General features: G+C 48.3%; 1 protein-coding gene across 1 annotated transcript in view; it reads left to right on the top strand.

Annotated features, from left to right (window-relative positions):
* Positions 1 to 1,478: 1,478 nt before the first annotated feature.
* Positions 1,479 to 13,624, top strand: part of LOC117877370 (ras-related and estrogen-regulated growth inhibitor-like) — a 20,807-nt gene continuing 8,661 nt past the window's right edge. The window contains exon 1 of the mRNA XM_034770445.1: positions 1,479 to 2,082. Within this exon, the coding sequence (XP_034626336.1) occupies positions 1,986 to 2,082 (97 nt within the window). The 5' untranslated portion in view covers positions 1,479 to 1,985. The remainder of the gene's footprint in view (positions 2,083 to 13,624) is intronic.

Below are 13,624 nucleotides of genomic sequence, written 5' to 3'. Positions count from 1 at the left end.
GTTCCAGCAGTACAAATCAGAATATGCACACTCACCCACCCGACTGAGGTCATGTAAGCTACCAGGCCTCCTGGTGCAAACCTGAATGCAGGCTTATTGCTAGTTCCAATACCCATGTTCTGTTGATGTTGGGAATGTGGAAATTACTGCTATAGGTCCCGTTAGCCCAGTATCCTTTCTGATAGCAACAAATGCTATATGCTGCAGAGCAAGAATTCAAAATATAAAAAGCAACAGAGAGTCCTGTGGCACCTTTAAGACTAACAGATGTATTGGAGCATAAGCTTTCGTGGGTGAATGCCCACTTCGTCGGATATAATATATATATAAAATATAAAAAGGTGATTTACTTCATTGTGCAATGGAGTCTTTTTTTTTTTTTCCTGACCCATTTGGTAACCAGCTTTGTCCTGATGCATGAGGTTTGAGTGTGTCCCAGGCTAGGAGGGGTGTCTCATCAGCCCCTGTGTCCTTTGTGGGAATGGGGGAGGGAGACAGGCAACTACCCCAGAGACAAGGAAAAGGCAGCGATTCTGCAATGAGGAAAGGGGAGATCCCAGACCCCTAGGGAGGGGGAGATCCTGCTCCCTGAGGAGAGAGGTTGGGGGAAGGGGAGATCCTGGCCCCCTGGCAACAGGGGAGCGGCTGGGGAGAGGGGAGTTCCTGGCCCCCTGGGGATTGGGGAGTGGTTGGGGAGAGGAGAGATCCCAGTTCCCTGGGGATTGGGGAGAGGGGAGATCCCGGCCTCCTGGGGATTGGGGAGCAGCTGAGGAGAGGATGGGGGAAGGGGAGATCCTGGCCCCCTAGCGACAGGGGAGCGGCTGGGGAGAGGGGAGATCCTGGCCCCCTGGGGATCGGGGAGCAGCTGAGGAGAGGGGTGTGACATTACACTCCATATGATGTTATGAAAATATGCTAATGAGTGTGAATATAATGTAACTGGAATATGCTTAATGCAAAAGGTCTCTTATAAGGTATCATTACAAAGCTTATAATCTACTGAGTGTGTTCATCCTATTTGTATGAATGTATCATTCTTTTATCTGAAACTAGGAATATAACTCTGAGGTCCTATTGTAATTATGCAAATTGTGGGCCATTAATGGTGGTTTAGAATCTTGATGGCTCCCATCAACTAGGATAATTGACTGTAGATGGCTCTGTTTTACTTGCAAGCCTTCCTGTGAGTCAGGCCAGGAAGAAAGATGGCTTGGGGTCTCACAGGACATGTGACCATCTCACCTGGTACTGGAAACCATCTTTAACCTGGTGCTTTTCCATTTAGAAAGAGGGGTTGGGACTCTGAGATACAAAAGCTTCCTGCCTTGGGAAGGGATTTATTTGGGGTTTGGATCCCATTGGGAACTGGGTGTCTGGATACTAGAGACAGGAGCACTCCTTAAACTGTTTTCAGTTAATTCTGCAGCTTTGGGGAAGGTGGGTCAGACCCTGGGTCTGTGTTGGAGCAGACTGGCAGGGTTCTGAAGTCCCAAGCTGCTAGGGAAAACTGGCTCAGAGTTAGTCTCAGCACATCAGGCAGCAGTCCCAAGGGGGTGTCTCTGACCGAAACCTGTCACAAGGGGAGATCACGGCCCCCTGGGGATTGGGGAGTGGCTAGGGAGAGTGGAGAGCCCGACCGATGGGGGAGAGGGGAGATCCTGGCCCCTAGGGATTGGGGACCGGCGGAGGAGAGGGGAGGTCCCACCCCCTGGGAATTGGGGAGCGGCGGGGAAGAGGGGAGATCACGACCCCTGGGGATTGGGGAGCTGCACTAGCTCTGCTCTGGCGCTGACGGGCTGGGAGCCCGGGAGGAGTCGGGGGCGCTGGCGGCCGGCCCGTCCCTCCTGGGCGGAGCTCTCTTCTCCCCTGTTGCAGACTGTGGGTGCTCGGGAGCCAGATTGGAGCAAGCCGGAGCCGGAGCGCGGTGGCCGTGGAGCATGGAGCGGGCAGCGCCCTGAGTCCCTTCCGCGGCGGCAGGCGGCAGCATGAGCTTCTCGCGGCCCCTGCGGCGCTCCGTGAGCCTGAGCCAAGCCCGGACCCTGCGGCTGGTGGTGCTGGGACAGGGCGCCGTGGGCAAAACAGGTAGGGACCCTGCCCGTCGTGCGCCCGGGGGCCTCTGACCCCCCCGCCCTGCAGGGCAGCCCCAGCCGCCTCGCCAGGCAACTTCCCCGCTTCCTCCCGGCTTTGCCGGACGGCGGAATCGAGAAGCAGGCGGGGGAACGGCTCAGGCTGTCCGTGTCCACCCCGGGCTGACTGTGTCCAGCCGCGAGCGCCCTGCCTGCGAGGCTGCATAGACCGAGATGCCGGACACGGGCTTTAGATCAGCGCCTCCGGGGGCTCTGGGCAGTCAGGCTCCCCCTGGCGCCCCAGCAGAGATTTCCCCACCCCGGTGCTGTCAGGTTTGCCAAGTGGGTGCACTTTGTAACCCCACCCTTCGTGTTTTACACAACACCTTCCCGCCAAAGCCCCAGCCCAGCAGGTGTGTTATGGGCTTCCCTGCAGACACGTGCGCTGCGGGCGTGAATAGATCACTTACCCCACGCCTGAAATGTTGCCGATCAGATGCTTCCCATTGCCGTTCGAAACAGGAAAAGAAACGGGCTCTGTAAGGGGGTAGGCAGGTAGTCCTGACTTCTAAAATCGGCCTTTGCAAAGGACAGTGGACTGGAGATTGCTGGTCTGGAGGCAATAAACACAAGAGTTCTCATAGGTGGAGGTGTTGAGCTTCCACTGACTCCAGTTGGAGTTGCGGGGGGCTCAGTGCTTCTGGGAATCGTACCCAAAGGATTTTTGGCTCATGTCACCACCCACCTGCAGAAATGTTCCTTGAAGATCAGCTGGGCTTAGACTTTTCAGTCAGTGTCCTATATCTTCTAGCCATATGAAAGCCACTTTTGGGGAAAACAATGTAAATGCCAGGTTTAAACTCCATCAGTTACTCTGAATTTCCTGCCTGTATTTTGTAAATTCAAGCAAGCAAGCTATTAACATCCTTTAGTTATAAGTTTGGGGGGGGGGGTAAAAGTTGAATGACTTACGCTGCACTTTTAAGTGACTTTTTTAAAGCTGAAGTTTGGGTAGGTTTGTGAACTGAAAGGCAGTGTGGTCTAATAGATAGAGCACTGGTCTGGGAGTCAGGGACCTGGGTTCTTCTAATCCTTGTTCTATCGCTGAACTGCTGTGACTTTAAATAAGTCACTCGCTTTCCTCCACCCACATCTGTCCGTCTTGTCTGTTTAGACTGTAAACTATTTTGGGGTGGTGGGGCAGCAAAGACCATCTTCTATGTGTTTGTACAGCACCTAGCACAATGGGCTGAGATCCTGTACAGCAGGGGTGGGCAAACTTTTTGGCCCAAGGGCCACATTGGGGAATAGAAATTGTATGGCGGGCCATGAATGTTCACAAAATTGGGGTTGGGTGCGGGCTCTGGGGTGGGGCTGTGGATGAGAGATTTGGGGTGCAGGAGGGTGCTCCGGGCTGCAATTGAGGGGTTTGGAGAGAAGGAGGGGGATCAGGGCTTGGGCAGGGTGTTGGGGCGTGTGGAGAGGCTCAGGGGTGCAGGCTCTGAGCAGCGCTTACCTCAAGCAGCTCCCGGAAGCAGCGACATGTTCCCTCTCCGGCTCCTACACAGAGTCATAGCCAGGCAGCTCTGCACGCTGCCCTGTCCACAGAGACTGCCCCTGCAGCTCCCATTGGAGCGCCGGAGGGGGCCATTGGAGCGTGTAGGAGCTGGAGCTGGCTTTCAGGAGCGGTGTGGTGCAGCCCTTGACCCTGCGCCCCAGCTGGAGCGCCGGGGCGGGGCTGAGCCACGTGGTCCGGCCCCCGACCCAGTGCCCTGGCTGGAGCGGGGCCGAGCTGCATGGTGCGGCTTGTGGGCCGGCTTAAAACAGCTCTTGGGCTGAATCTGGCCCACAGGCCATAGTTTGCCTACCCCTGCTGTAGGGGCTTCTGTAATACTACTAATAATGGGAGATACAAGTTTACTCTGTTACAGTCATACTTTATCTCTGTTACTAGGGGTCAGTGGTGTTGGTGGTTGAAATGCAAATTTCCACAGTAAACTCCAGGAAAGTATTGTGGTCATTTGGGGGTGGGGGAGAGAGATGGCAAGTTTTAAAGAACACTTCCCCACCATTTATTTGCCCATTCCAGAAATACTTATGCATCCGATGAAGTGGGCTGTAGCCCACGAAAGCTTATGCTCAAATAAATTTGTTAGTCTCTAAGGTCCCACAAGGACTCCTCGTTCTTTTTGCTGATACAGACTAACATGGCTACCACTCTGAAACCTATCTACAGATATAGTATCCCTGTCTGGTTCACAACACAGACTGGCAACAGATGCTCTGTTAGTTGTGCATTTCCATTGAATGTATTTCTTTGTAAACTGGTGAATTCCTTCCTTTCATGTCAATGAAAAATCACATTTTTTTGTTGTTTAAAAGGAAATGAAATAAACGCTTGAAGTTAACATTTTAACTTAAGCATTTTAACTTAGGTTTATGATTTTTTTTTTTTTTTTTTTTTTAATTTGGCATATAAACATGAAAAGATCACCAAGCCCAGGCTCTAGGGGCTATGGAAAGAGAATTAAAAATGCAATCCAACTAAGGCAAGAAACAAAAACCCAACAGCAGTTGCAAAGCAACAGAGAAAAGAAGGCAAATCACACCACCTCCATTTCAGCTCCTGTAAAATCTTAACCTCTCCCACCAAATAAATACTCACACCCATACACCTTCCTAGATAGACAGATTTTGCAGCAGATTTCAAAAGTCAACACCATAGGCTATTTTAGCCAGGAAAAGGAATGAATACCAAATTGGAGGGAACCCCTCATAGGAAAACATTCTGCCAGCAGCTCCTAGTATGGGGTACAGTTGCAACAAAGACAGCACCTGAATATGGCTCTGACATGGGTGTGTTAAGTGTCAAAAGCCCTGAACTCACAAGTTTCATGTGGGCAGAGCCTGCTGGGACTCCGCGTAGGTGCAGGGATCCTCCTGCGCCCAGCTGCTTGTAGAATCAGGACCTACGTGTGGTATCCTGGCCAGGACTGAGTAATTGGAAGTGGGAAGAGCAGATGGAGCAGTAAATGATACAGTCACATGAACTGTGTTTCATGCAGAAGAATGCTGGTATGAAAACCCCGCAAACCAACAGCTAGTCAATATCATAACCTCGAAGCTGAACATATATGGTTCTCTCATGCATTTTAATAACTCATCAGCCATAACATACGAGAAAAGTATTGCAGAGAGAACACGTTTTGATTAACCAGATGCCAGGGAATTTCAGGCCACCCCTTGTTATAATTAAGGTGGTGATTCCTGTTTTCCAATTTAATTGATCCTAGAAAGAATGATTTCCATCTATAAAATGACCGTGGAGTTTTATTTTATTTTTTTGTTTATTTTAAAAGCTCAAAGTGGACTAATGCACTTGAAAGGTTAATGGCTTTTGGCCTTGTCTGCACTGAGGATTTGCCCTGATTGCAGCCATCACTGGCCAGCCACCTGCCTAGCAGCAGCAGTGCAAACCAAGATTATGTCTACACTGCAGCCGGGAGTGAACCTCTCAGCCTGAGTACACAGGCTTGAGGCTTGCACAAACATGGTAAAAATAGCTGCGTGGAGGTTGTGGCATTGGCGGAGGCTTGGACTAACTATCCGAGCTTGGACCCACCCTGCCGCTGGGGCCAAGCCCTGGTGACTAGTGCAGGCCTCTGCTGGTGCTGCAGCGTCCACACTGCTTTTCCTAGCATGATTGCACGAAGCTCACTAACACAAGCCTGTCTGCCCAGGCTAGGAGACTTGCTCACAACGGCAGTGTAGACATACCTTTCCAGTGCAGACAGCCAGTGCTGCGCCTATAAACCACGATTTGCAGTGATGCAGCTTAGCTCAGTTTCAAGTAGGGAGTGAACTGTATTGGTGCAAATTATGGCTTCTAGTGGCTTTGCATGTTTACATTATGGCTCTGTGTCAGTTCAGCTACACCAGAGGTTGAAATCCCCTGTGAAGTCTAGACTTCACTCCTGATGCTTTTGTCTGTACACTGTGCTATTGCCATAGCATGTTAAAGTAAGTCAGTCTCCACAATGATACTAACATCTGGATTACTTTTTAGCTTTAAAATACAGGTCACAAGAGTGAGTAATTAGCTGGGTAGCATCCCTAAAGAGTGTAGGCATGGGGGTGAGGGGAGAAGTGTCTCCCATTGCTTGCCTTTGAATAGTTATTTTGAAACATTGCTTGAACAAAGCCAAATCTTAGAAGTCTGACGGAATTTCATACTTATTGGAAGGTGAATTCTGGTGCTTGATTCATACTTTGGACTATGCCATTGTTCAACTCTCAGCTTTCACAGTTCTAGTATATTAGCAGAGCTCCACAGTTATATTTATATCCCAGTATTCACCGACAAGTAAGATCACCTACTGCCCTGTGTTTGGGAGTTAAGACATAGAAATGTTTGACAGCTCAGGCAGACTATTTATTTATTTATTTATTTATTTACTTTTGTATTACAGAAGCATTTTGAGGGCCCAGCTGAGATCTAGGCCTTGTTGTACTAGGTGCTGTACTGAGAGACCGTCCATGCCCTGAATATTTTATAATCTAAAAATGGGCAAGACAGACAAAAGAAATATTATCCCCATTTTGCAGATAAGGAACTGAGGCACAGACTCAGTGACTTGCCCTAGGTCATAGAGGAAATAAAGCAGTGCTGGGATTTGAAGCCAGGGCTCTGAGTCCCGTGCTTTCCTCTCTTGTTTTGATTTAAACGTTCCCCCGGATTGTTTTTAACTCGCACATTGGCGCATTGTGTTAGTGCATGAAAACCAGAGTGAGTAGTTTTCATTATCCAAACTGAAAAAGATGTAAAAGCTAAACAGGCACCACAAATGAGGAAAAATGAATTCCAGAGACAAGGTGGGTGAAGCTATATCTTTTATTGCACCAGCTTCTGTTGGTGAACGAGATGACTTTTCAAGCTGCACAGAGCTCTTCATCGGCCCTATATAGCTCAAAAGCTTGTCTCGTTCACCAACAGAAACTGGTCCAATAAAAGATATTACCTCACCCACCTTGTCTCTCATATCCTGGGATCAACATGGGTACAATGCTGCAAATGAAAAATGAATTCGATTCTTTTTTTTTTAAATCCCCTTGGTTTCAATCATCTGAAGTGCTGCTCTGATCAGCTCTGCTCCACGTCTCCTCTCCCGCAGTCTGATTTGTAACTTGACAGCATTGTCCTGTTAATGATCCTTTTGGAATCAGATAGTTAAATTAGAGGTCAGGTTTAGAGAGCTATCAGGGACACTCCCTGTGAATCCCTTCCACATGCAGTAGCAATTAAAATCTTGAAAGATGGCGAAAAGTACCTTTGCAGAAGGAAAGTAACCCACTCCTTGAAAATAATTTAACTGCCAATCCTTTGATGTGGTTGACTGGAAATCCTCAACAGGTGTCAGTGCTAGCAGCAAAACACTGTGACCAGGACAAAACCATGTTAAAAGACCAGGGCCGGCTCTAGGCACCAGCAAAACAAGCTGGTGCTTGGGGCAGCACATTTTTAGGGGCGGCATGGCCGGCGCCAGAATGCCGCCCCTAAAAATGTGCCCCGGCCGCCCTAGCTCACCTCCGCTGCTGCTGCTGCCATGGTGCGCGAAACGGCTGATTCGCGCGCCGCTACTCGCCCTCCCTCCCAGGCTCTCAAACCTGCGGGGGGAGACTCCAAGTGGCCGCGCCGCGGGCGCCGCTTCTCCCCCTCCCTCCTAGGCTTGAAAGCCTGGGGGGAGGAGGCAGGGCTGGGGATTTGGGGAAGGGGCGGAGTTGAGGCGGGGCCGGGGGTGGGGTAATTAAAGAATGGGGCGGGGGCGGGGCGGCCAAAATTGTTTTTGCTTTGGGCGGCAAAAATCCTAGAGCCGGCCCTGTCAAAGCCATTGCAGGAAGGGTGGCAGGGATCAGCTGCATCTGGATCCAAATAGCATCAAAGTTGAGCAGCTTTGGTTCAGGCTTATCTGTTAGTTTAGAGGTTTGGATATTGAATGACATAAGTCACCTGTAAAAACTTATAAATCCAGAATATCCAAATCCTTTAATGAGTGTTTGCTTCCCCCTCTCCCCCTGCTGCGTATCTTCTGCTGTCTAATTTTGACACTAGCCAGTGTAATCACAGTCATATTTCACATGAAGGTTCTATTTATAAAGGATTCATAAGTGATTAAGAGATGTCAGAAGCATGTTGCAGCAGACTTGAGTAACGTGATATAGAGAGCTATATGCACATTGGTAGGTGGCATTATAGATGGTTGTAAAGTGTCATTACAAGCAACCTATTGGTTTCTATAGCAATCAGTTAACGATTTATTAAAACATCTGTGAATAATTTATTAAGCTTTTATAAATGGAACCTTAATATAAAGTGTGACCATGCCCACTTTTTAAACCCCGCTCTCTGAAAGGTCACTTATGTACAAGATGAACAAAAAAGATCTTAATGTTGTCACGCCTCTCTGCCCTCATCCACTTCCTTGTATTGGCAACGTCTGTTGTGCTCTTGTACCCAAGCCAATTTTTAATCAGTTTAATTGGTTCTCCGTCTTAATAAAGTACCGTGTGTTGCAGCTTTGGGAGACTGCCTAGAGCGTGCTACAGTATCAGGTGCTTCCTAGGAATCAGGTTTGATTTGTTCCGCTGTCTTACCCTTTCTCTGACAAATCAATAATGTCCTTAAAGATGAAAATAAATACCCGCTGCAGGATCCAGCTCTTAGCGAGCCCTGTTGGGCAGTTTTATAAGCTACAATGTATTTCTGCGTATTGTGTCTCTCGTCAATAATTACAACACAGGGAAAATGAAACTAGAGACCTGTAAGACTCCTTGGATTTTTTTCCCCTTATTATTTAATAAAGAAAACTTTTCTGGGGACTCCATAAACTTGTGTTGTTAAAATTATTAAAAATGTGTATCAGAACACTTACTGCGTAGTAAAGATATATCAGGAACTAACAGGCTGGTTTACAGTTCACGCTGGTGTAAGGTGACATTGCATCTTATCCGCCATCTGGTTTGGAGTCACTATTGATTTTGTGATGTGATAGACTCTCAGTATGGAAACAGGCATTGCATGGATAGGTGGTGAGATTTGAGTTGTAGACTTGGCAGATTGTATCTGTCTTATAAATAAAATAATTGAAGATATGCAGCAAATAGGATTGCCACCTGTCCAGGCTTTCCCAGAATCATCCCTCTTTTGAGGTAGTTTTCCTGGGAAATCTATAAGTTGTGTTGTCACCTGTCCCAGTTTTTCCAGGATTGTCCCTCATTTGAGGTAACTGCCCTGGATGAAATGGTTTGGATGTCCCGCTTTTTTGTGGAAGGTGGAAACCCTAGTAGCAAAAGAGAAATGATCTTGCAAATCCTGCCAAGAAAATGTGTCTTATCAATAAATCGAAGACCGAAATTATGAAAATTAATTTACCTACCAATTATTTTATCTGCTTGGAAAACTGTTAAGAAATTTATTTATCTGGGTAGCCTCATACACAATACTGGTGATTGTGTTTGATGTAAAGTCCAGAATAGGTAAAGCAAGTACTTTATTTCTAGGCCAATGGGAGCTGCTGGAAGCGGCGGCCAGCACGTCCCTTGGCCCGCGCCGCTTCCAGCAGCTCCCATTGTCCTGGAGCAGCAAACCGCGGTCAGTGGGAGCCGTGATTGGCCGGACCTGCGGATGCAGCAGGTAAACAAACCAGCCCGGCCCGCCAGGGGCTTTCCCTACACAAGCGGCATCCCAAGTTTGGGAAACATTGCCCTATAGTATGGAAGTCCAGTGTGATTTGCAAAAATACTTAACTAAGATCTTTAGAAGCAACTTCCTAAGTGTCCTGATATATGGACTAGAGTCCTGGAAAAATAATAGGTCCATCCAATGCAACCTGAACAACTTTTTAATGCAGGTGTCTGCATAGAGTATTCAAAGTAAAATGGACTGATAGAATAAGGGCTTGTCTAAACGAACGGTCAATTCATGGCAACCTGGGGTGCAAATCTATGTTGCACTAACCGGCTGCGCATTGTGTCCATGTTGACCCTGCTGCTACTCACTAAAAGTTCCCTAGTGCAGTGGTCTCAGAAAAGGTTGCGAACCACTGCATCTTGCTGCATCTAGTGCACTTTATTGTTTCAAAGCAGGAGTCCATTTCTCATCCCTGGATAAAGTGAAACCCTTTTCCCTCCCAAGAGCTCCAGCATGGCTCCTTCCTTATCAGCTGGAATGTTGTTGGTGTTCTGAGCGCGGTATGATGTGTGTCCAACTTTTAGGGTACGCTCCTGTTCCATTGAAACCAATGGGAGTGTTGCCATTGAATAGTATAGGAGCAGACCCTTATTTCTCTCTGAATCTAGACAAGGTAGAATCAGGGCCCTTTAAAAATCCTTTTTGTGTTTGCTCAGTCACTTCCCAGCCACATTGTTTTTTCTGGTTCAGTGACCCATAATTCCTGATTCATGTGGCTCTTTCACCGTGGGAAATCTGTCTAACTGTATTCCCTAATGGCTGGAGCACACAGTTTCTGCTCCATCCGTGCTTTAACCGCCGCCTTCTTTCACCAACAAGACCCCACCCACCACCTCTGCATGGCTGCCTGTGTCCACAACACCACCTACATTCTTGACCTTAGTGCCCTGGTAATTATCCTTTCCCAGATGGAGTGAGTCTTTAGTGTCCCACTTAACTTTCTATACCTTCTGCCTCTGGCTGTCTGGTGTGTTTCTGTGCTGAACTCTGTATTTGCACGGCTAGTAGTAAGTCAATACTTCTTGAACCTCAGCTGCTGCCCCTGCCCCTGTTCTATGGCAAAAGGCAGAGTTTGACTCTCCAGGACTTCAGCACTGCAATTGCTCACTTTTTACAAAGAGCCTTTCTTCCTCCTTCCCGAATGCTCCTGGACTGTAGCCAACTGAGCCTCCTCGATCCGTGTAAGCAGGTGAGCAAGGGTCTGGTTCTCCCCACGGCTGGAGAGGGCATTTCTCTAGGAATCTCCAGAGGACATCTGCCTCACCCGGAGACTAGCCTTGTCACCTAGTAACCCATTGCAGCCAACTCTGAAGAGGCATTTATTTAGTTCCCAGCCCGCTGTACTTCACCTTTACAAACCTGTCATTTCACTTGGGTGGCCTCCCTCGAGGATTGTTCCTTTCTCGAGGCTGCTTTGGGGTTAGTCTGGCTTGCTCAGAGCGAATGCAGAAGATACATCACAAGCCAGTACTTCTCCATGGCAGAGGAAGGGAGAAAGGGGCATATGCAATGCTTAATTTGTGCCGGGGCTTGTCAGGGCTGAGCCCAGGCACCTCTGGGCTTGGCAGTTCATAGCCAGGCACCTCCGGGCTTGCTGCATCAGTTATGAATATAAAAAAATTGCTTGAGCCCTGGCACCTCTTTCATTACAAATTAAGCACTAGGCAGATGCAGTGTTAGGATGGAACTACTGGCCCAGCGCTCCAGCATTAGGCTTTGTCCTGGTTCAATTGAGCATTAAATTGGACACAAAGGATTTGGGCCTCCTGCCCCCCTGTTGCAGGGAGATTGGATGCTTGGATAGAATGGTTTAATTGTGTACATTCCTCTTCTGTGGCTGTTCCCACCCAACGCCCTTGACTGAACGATTTGATCTCTGTTACTGCTTCCGGGCCTGCCTGATTGGGAAATACAAAAGGGAAAAAAGACATTTTCACAACCACCATCCAGTTATTTGTGAAGGGCTAAAGCAAACTCCCCCTGGGGGCCTATGTAGCATTTTGGGGTGGGCAGGAGCAAGCCTCCGAGCCTGAGTCCACAGGCTCGGGCTAGCGGGGTTGGGGTTGGTGCTCTAAAGAAAGCTGTGCAGATAGAGCTTTGAAGTTGCAGCTCGCGCTGGAGCTTGGCCTCTGAAGCCTAGGTAGGGAAGGGTCACGCTAAAGCAACATCCCTGCCCTGTGCCGGGGATAGACTTTCCCAGGCATAAATGCAGCATACGTGTGGCATGTGAGGGGTAAGTGACAGCAAACAAGAGAGTGAGGAGAAAGGGTCTGGGCCACATTTCAAGCTGTTCCTTGTATTGGCCCTTCTGTCTTGCTCTTCCCCACCCTCCACTATGTTCTCAAACGTAAATATTCTTTAATAGTCGTTTTGTTGTACGTCTCATTTTAAAAGGTTACTGCCGAGTATAGGTAGAACCTAGCTTTGAACTATCTTCCCCTCTTTGTTTGCCAAGCTCCTCTAATTTCTGAAATCCAATACAAATGTGGTGGCACTTGTCTCATTTTACAACTATTGTGGTGCTGAGCCTTTGACCTATTGAATGTGAATATACAGGATGATACAATTTGCGTTTGATATTTTTAACTTGAGAATAAAATGTTCAATAAAACAGTACTGGAAATTCATCAGATTGATCCAGGAAGGGCGGGATATCTGCACAGTTATGTCATCTAGGCTGATGTGATACATCAAGATCCCTCTGTCCTGCCAAAGCGTACGCACATGCTGCACTTCATGCGCAGTAAATAGCCCCACTGAAGTCACTTGCTACTCACTGTGTATAAAGTTAAGCACACGCAGGATCGGGGCCACAAAGCACTGTTTGCAAGTATCACACATACAGAAAAGCATATTGGATTATGATGACCTGTATTTTACAGTGCTCACCAGAATAGTCTCTGACTACTTCTACATTATATGCTCTTGTTCAGTCGTAAAGTATAAGATTCAGGGCAGGAGTTTTTGTGTGAAATTCTGTGTTATGCAAGAGGTCAACTAGATTGCTCGTAATGGTCTGTTCTGGTCTTAAAAATCTGTGGGTGAAAACCTCTCTCCATTGAAATCAATGTGACTCCTCAGGGTTAGCTATGAAATGTTATTTTAAAATGTGACATGCACTATTGGACCGGGTGTTGAAATAGGAAGCATGTGAAATTGCTGACAAGCAAAAGCTCTGGGTCTCTGTGATCTCTCTGCTCTTAGGGAACTTGTCAAATGCCACTGTACTGCTGTATATTGACTCAGGTTCATTTTCTGTTGATATTGCATCTGGGCGTGAGGGAAATATTTGTGCACAAATGCAAGGGTTAAGAGAAGCACTATGAAGCACCCCATAAATACATTTCTGACTGAAATCAATAGGATTGCCCAGGGTGTAAGTAGGGTTACCATACATCCGTTTTTTCCCGGACATGTCCGGCTTTTCGGCAATCAAACCCCCGTCTGGGGGGAATTGCCAAAAAGCCGAACATGTCCGGGAAAATGCCGGCCGGGCACTTCCCCTCCCGCGGCCAGAGGCCTCCCCTGACTCTTCGGCTCTGTTTAAGAGCCAAGCTGCCCGAGTGCTATGGGCTTCAGGCAGCCCCCTTGCCTCCGGACCCCAGCCGTCGGCCGGGCACTTCCCCTCCCAGACTCCGGCGGCGCAGGGTCCGGAGGCAAGGGGGCTGCCCGAAGCCGGTAGCGCTCGGGCAGCTCGGCTCTTAAACAGAGCTGAAGAGTCAGGGGAGGAGCAGAGCCTCCGGCCGCGGCGGCTCTGCTCCTCCACGACTCTTCGGCTCTGTTTAAGAGCCGAGCGCTACGGGCTTTGGGC

Source organism: Trachemys scripta, chromosome 4 (assembly GCF_013100865.1).
Source record: "Trachemys scripta elegans isolate TJP31775 chromosome 4, CAS_Tse_1.0, whole genome shotgun sequence".
Lineage (NCBI taxonomy): Eukaryota > Metazoa > Chordata > Testudines > Emydidae > Trachemys > Trachemys scripta.
The sequence above is the reverse complement of the archived record's forward strand: the minus strand, read 5'-3'. Positions and strand labels throughout refer to the sequence as shown.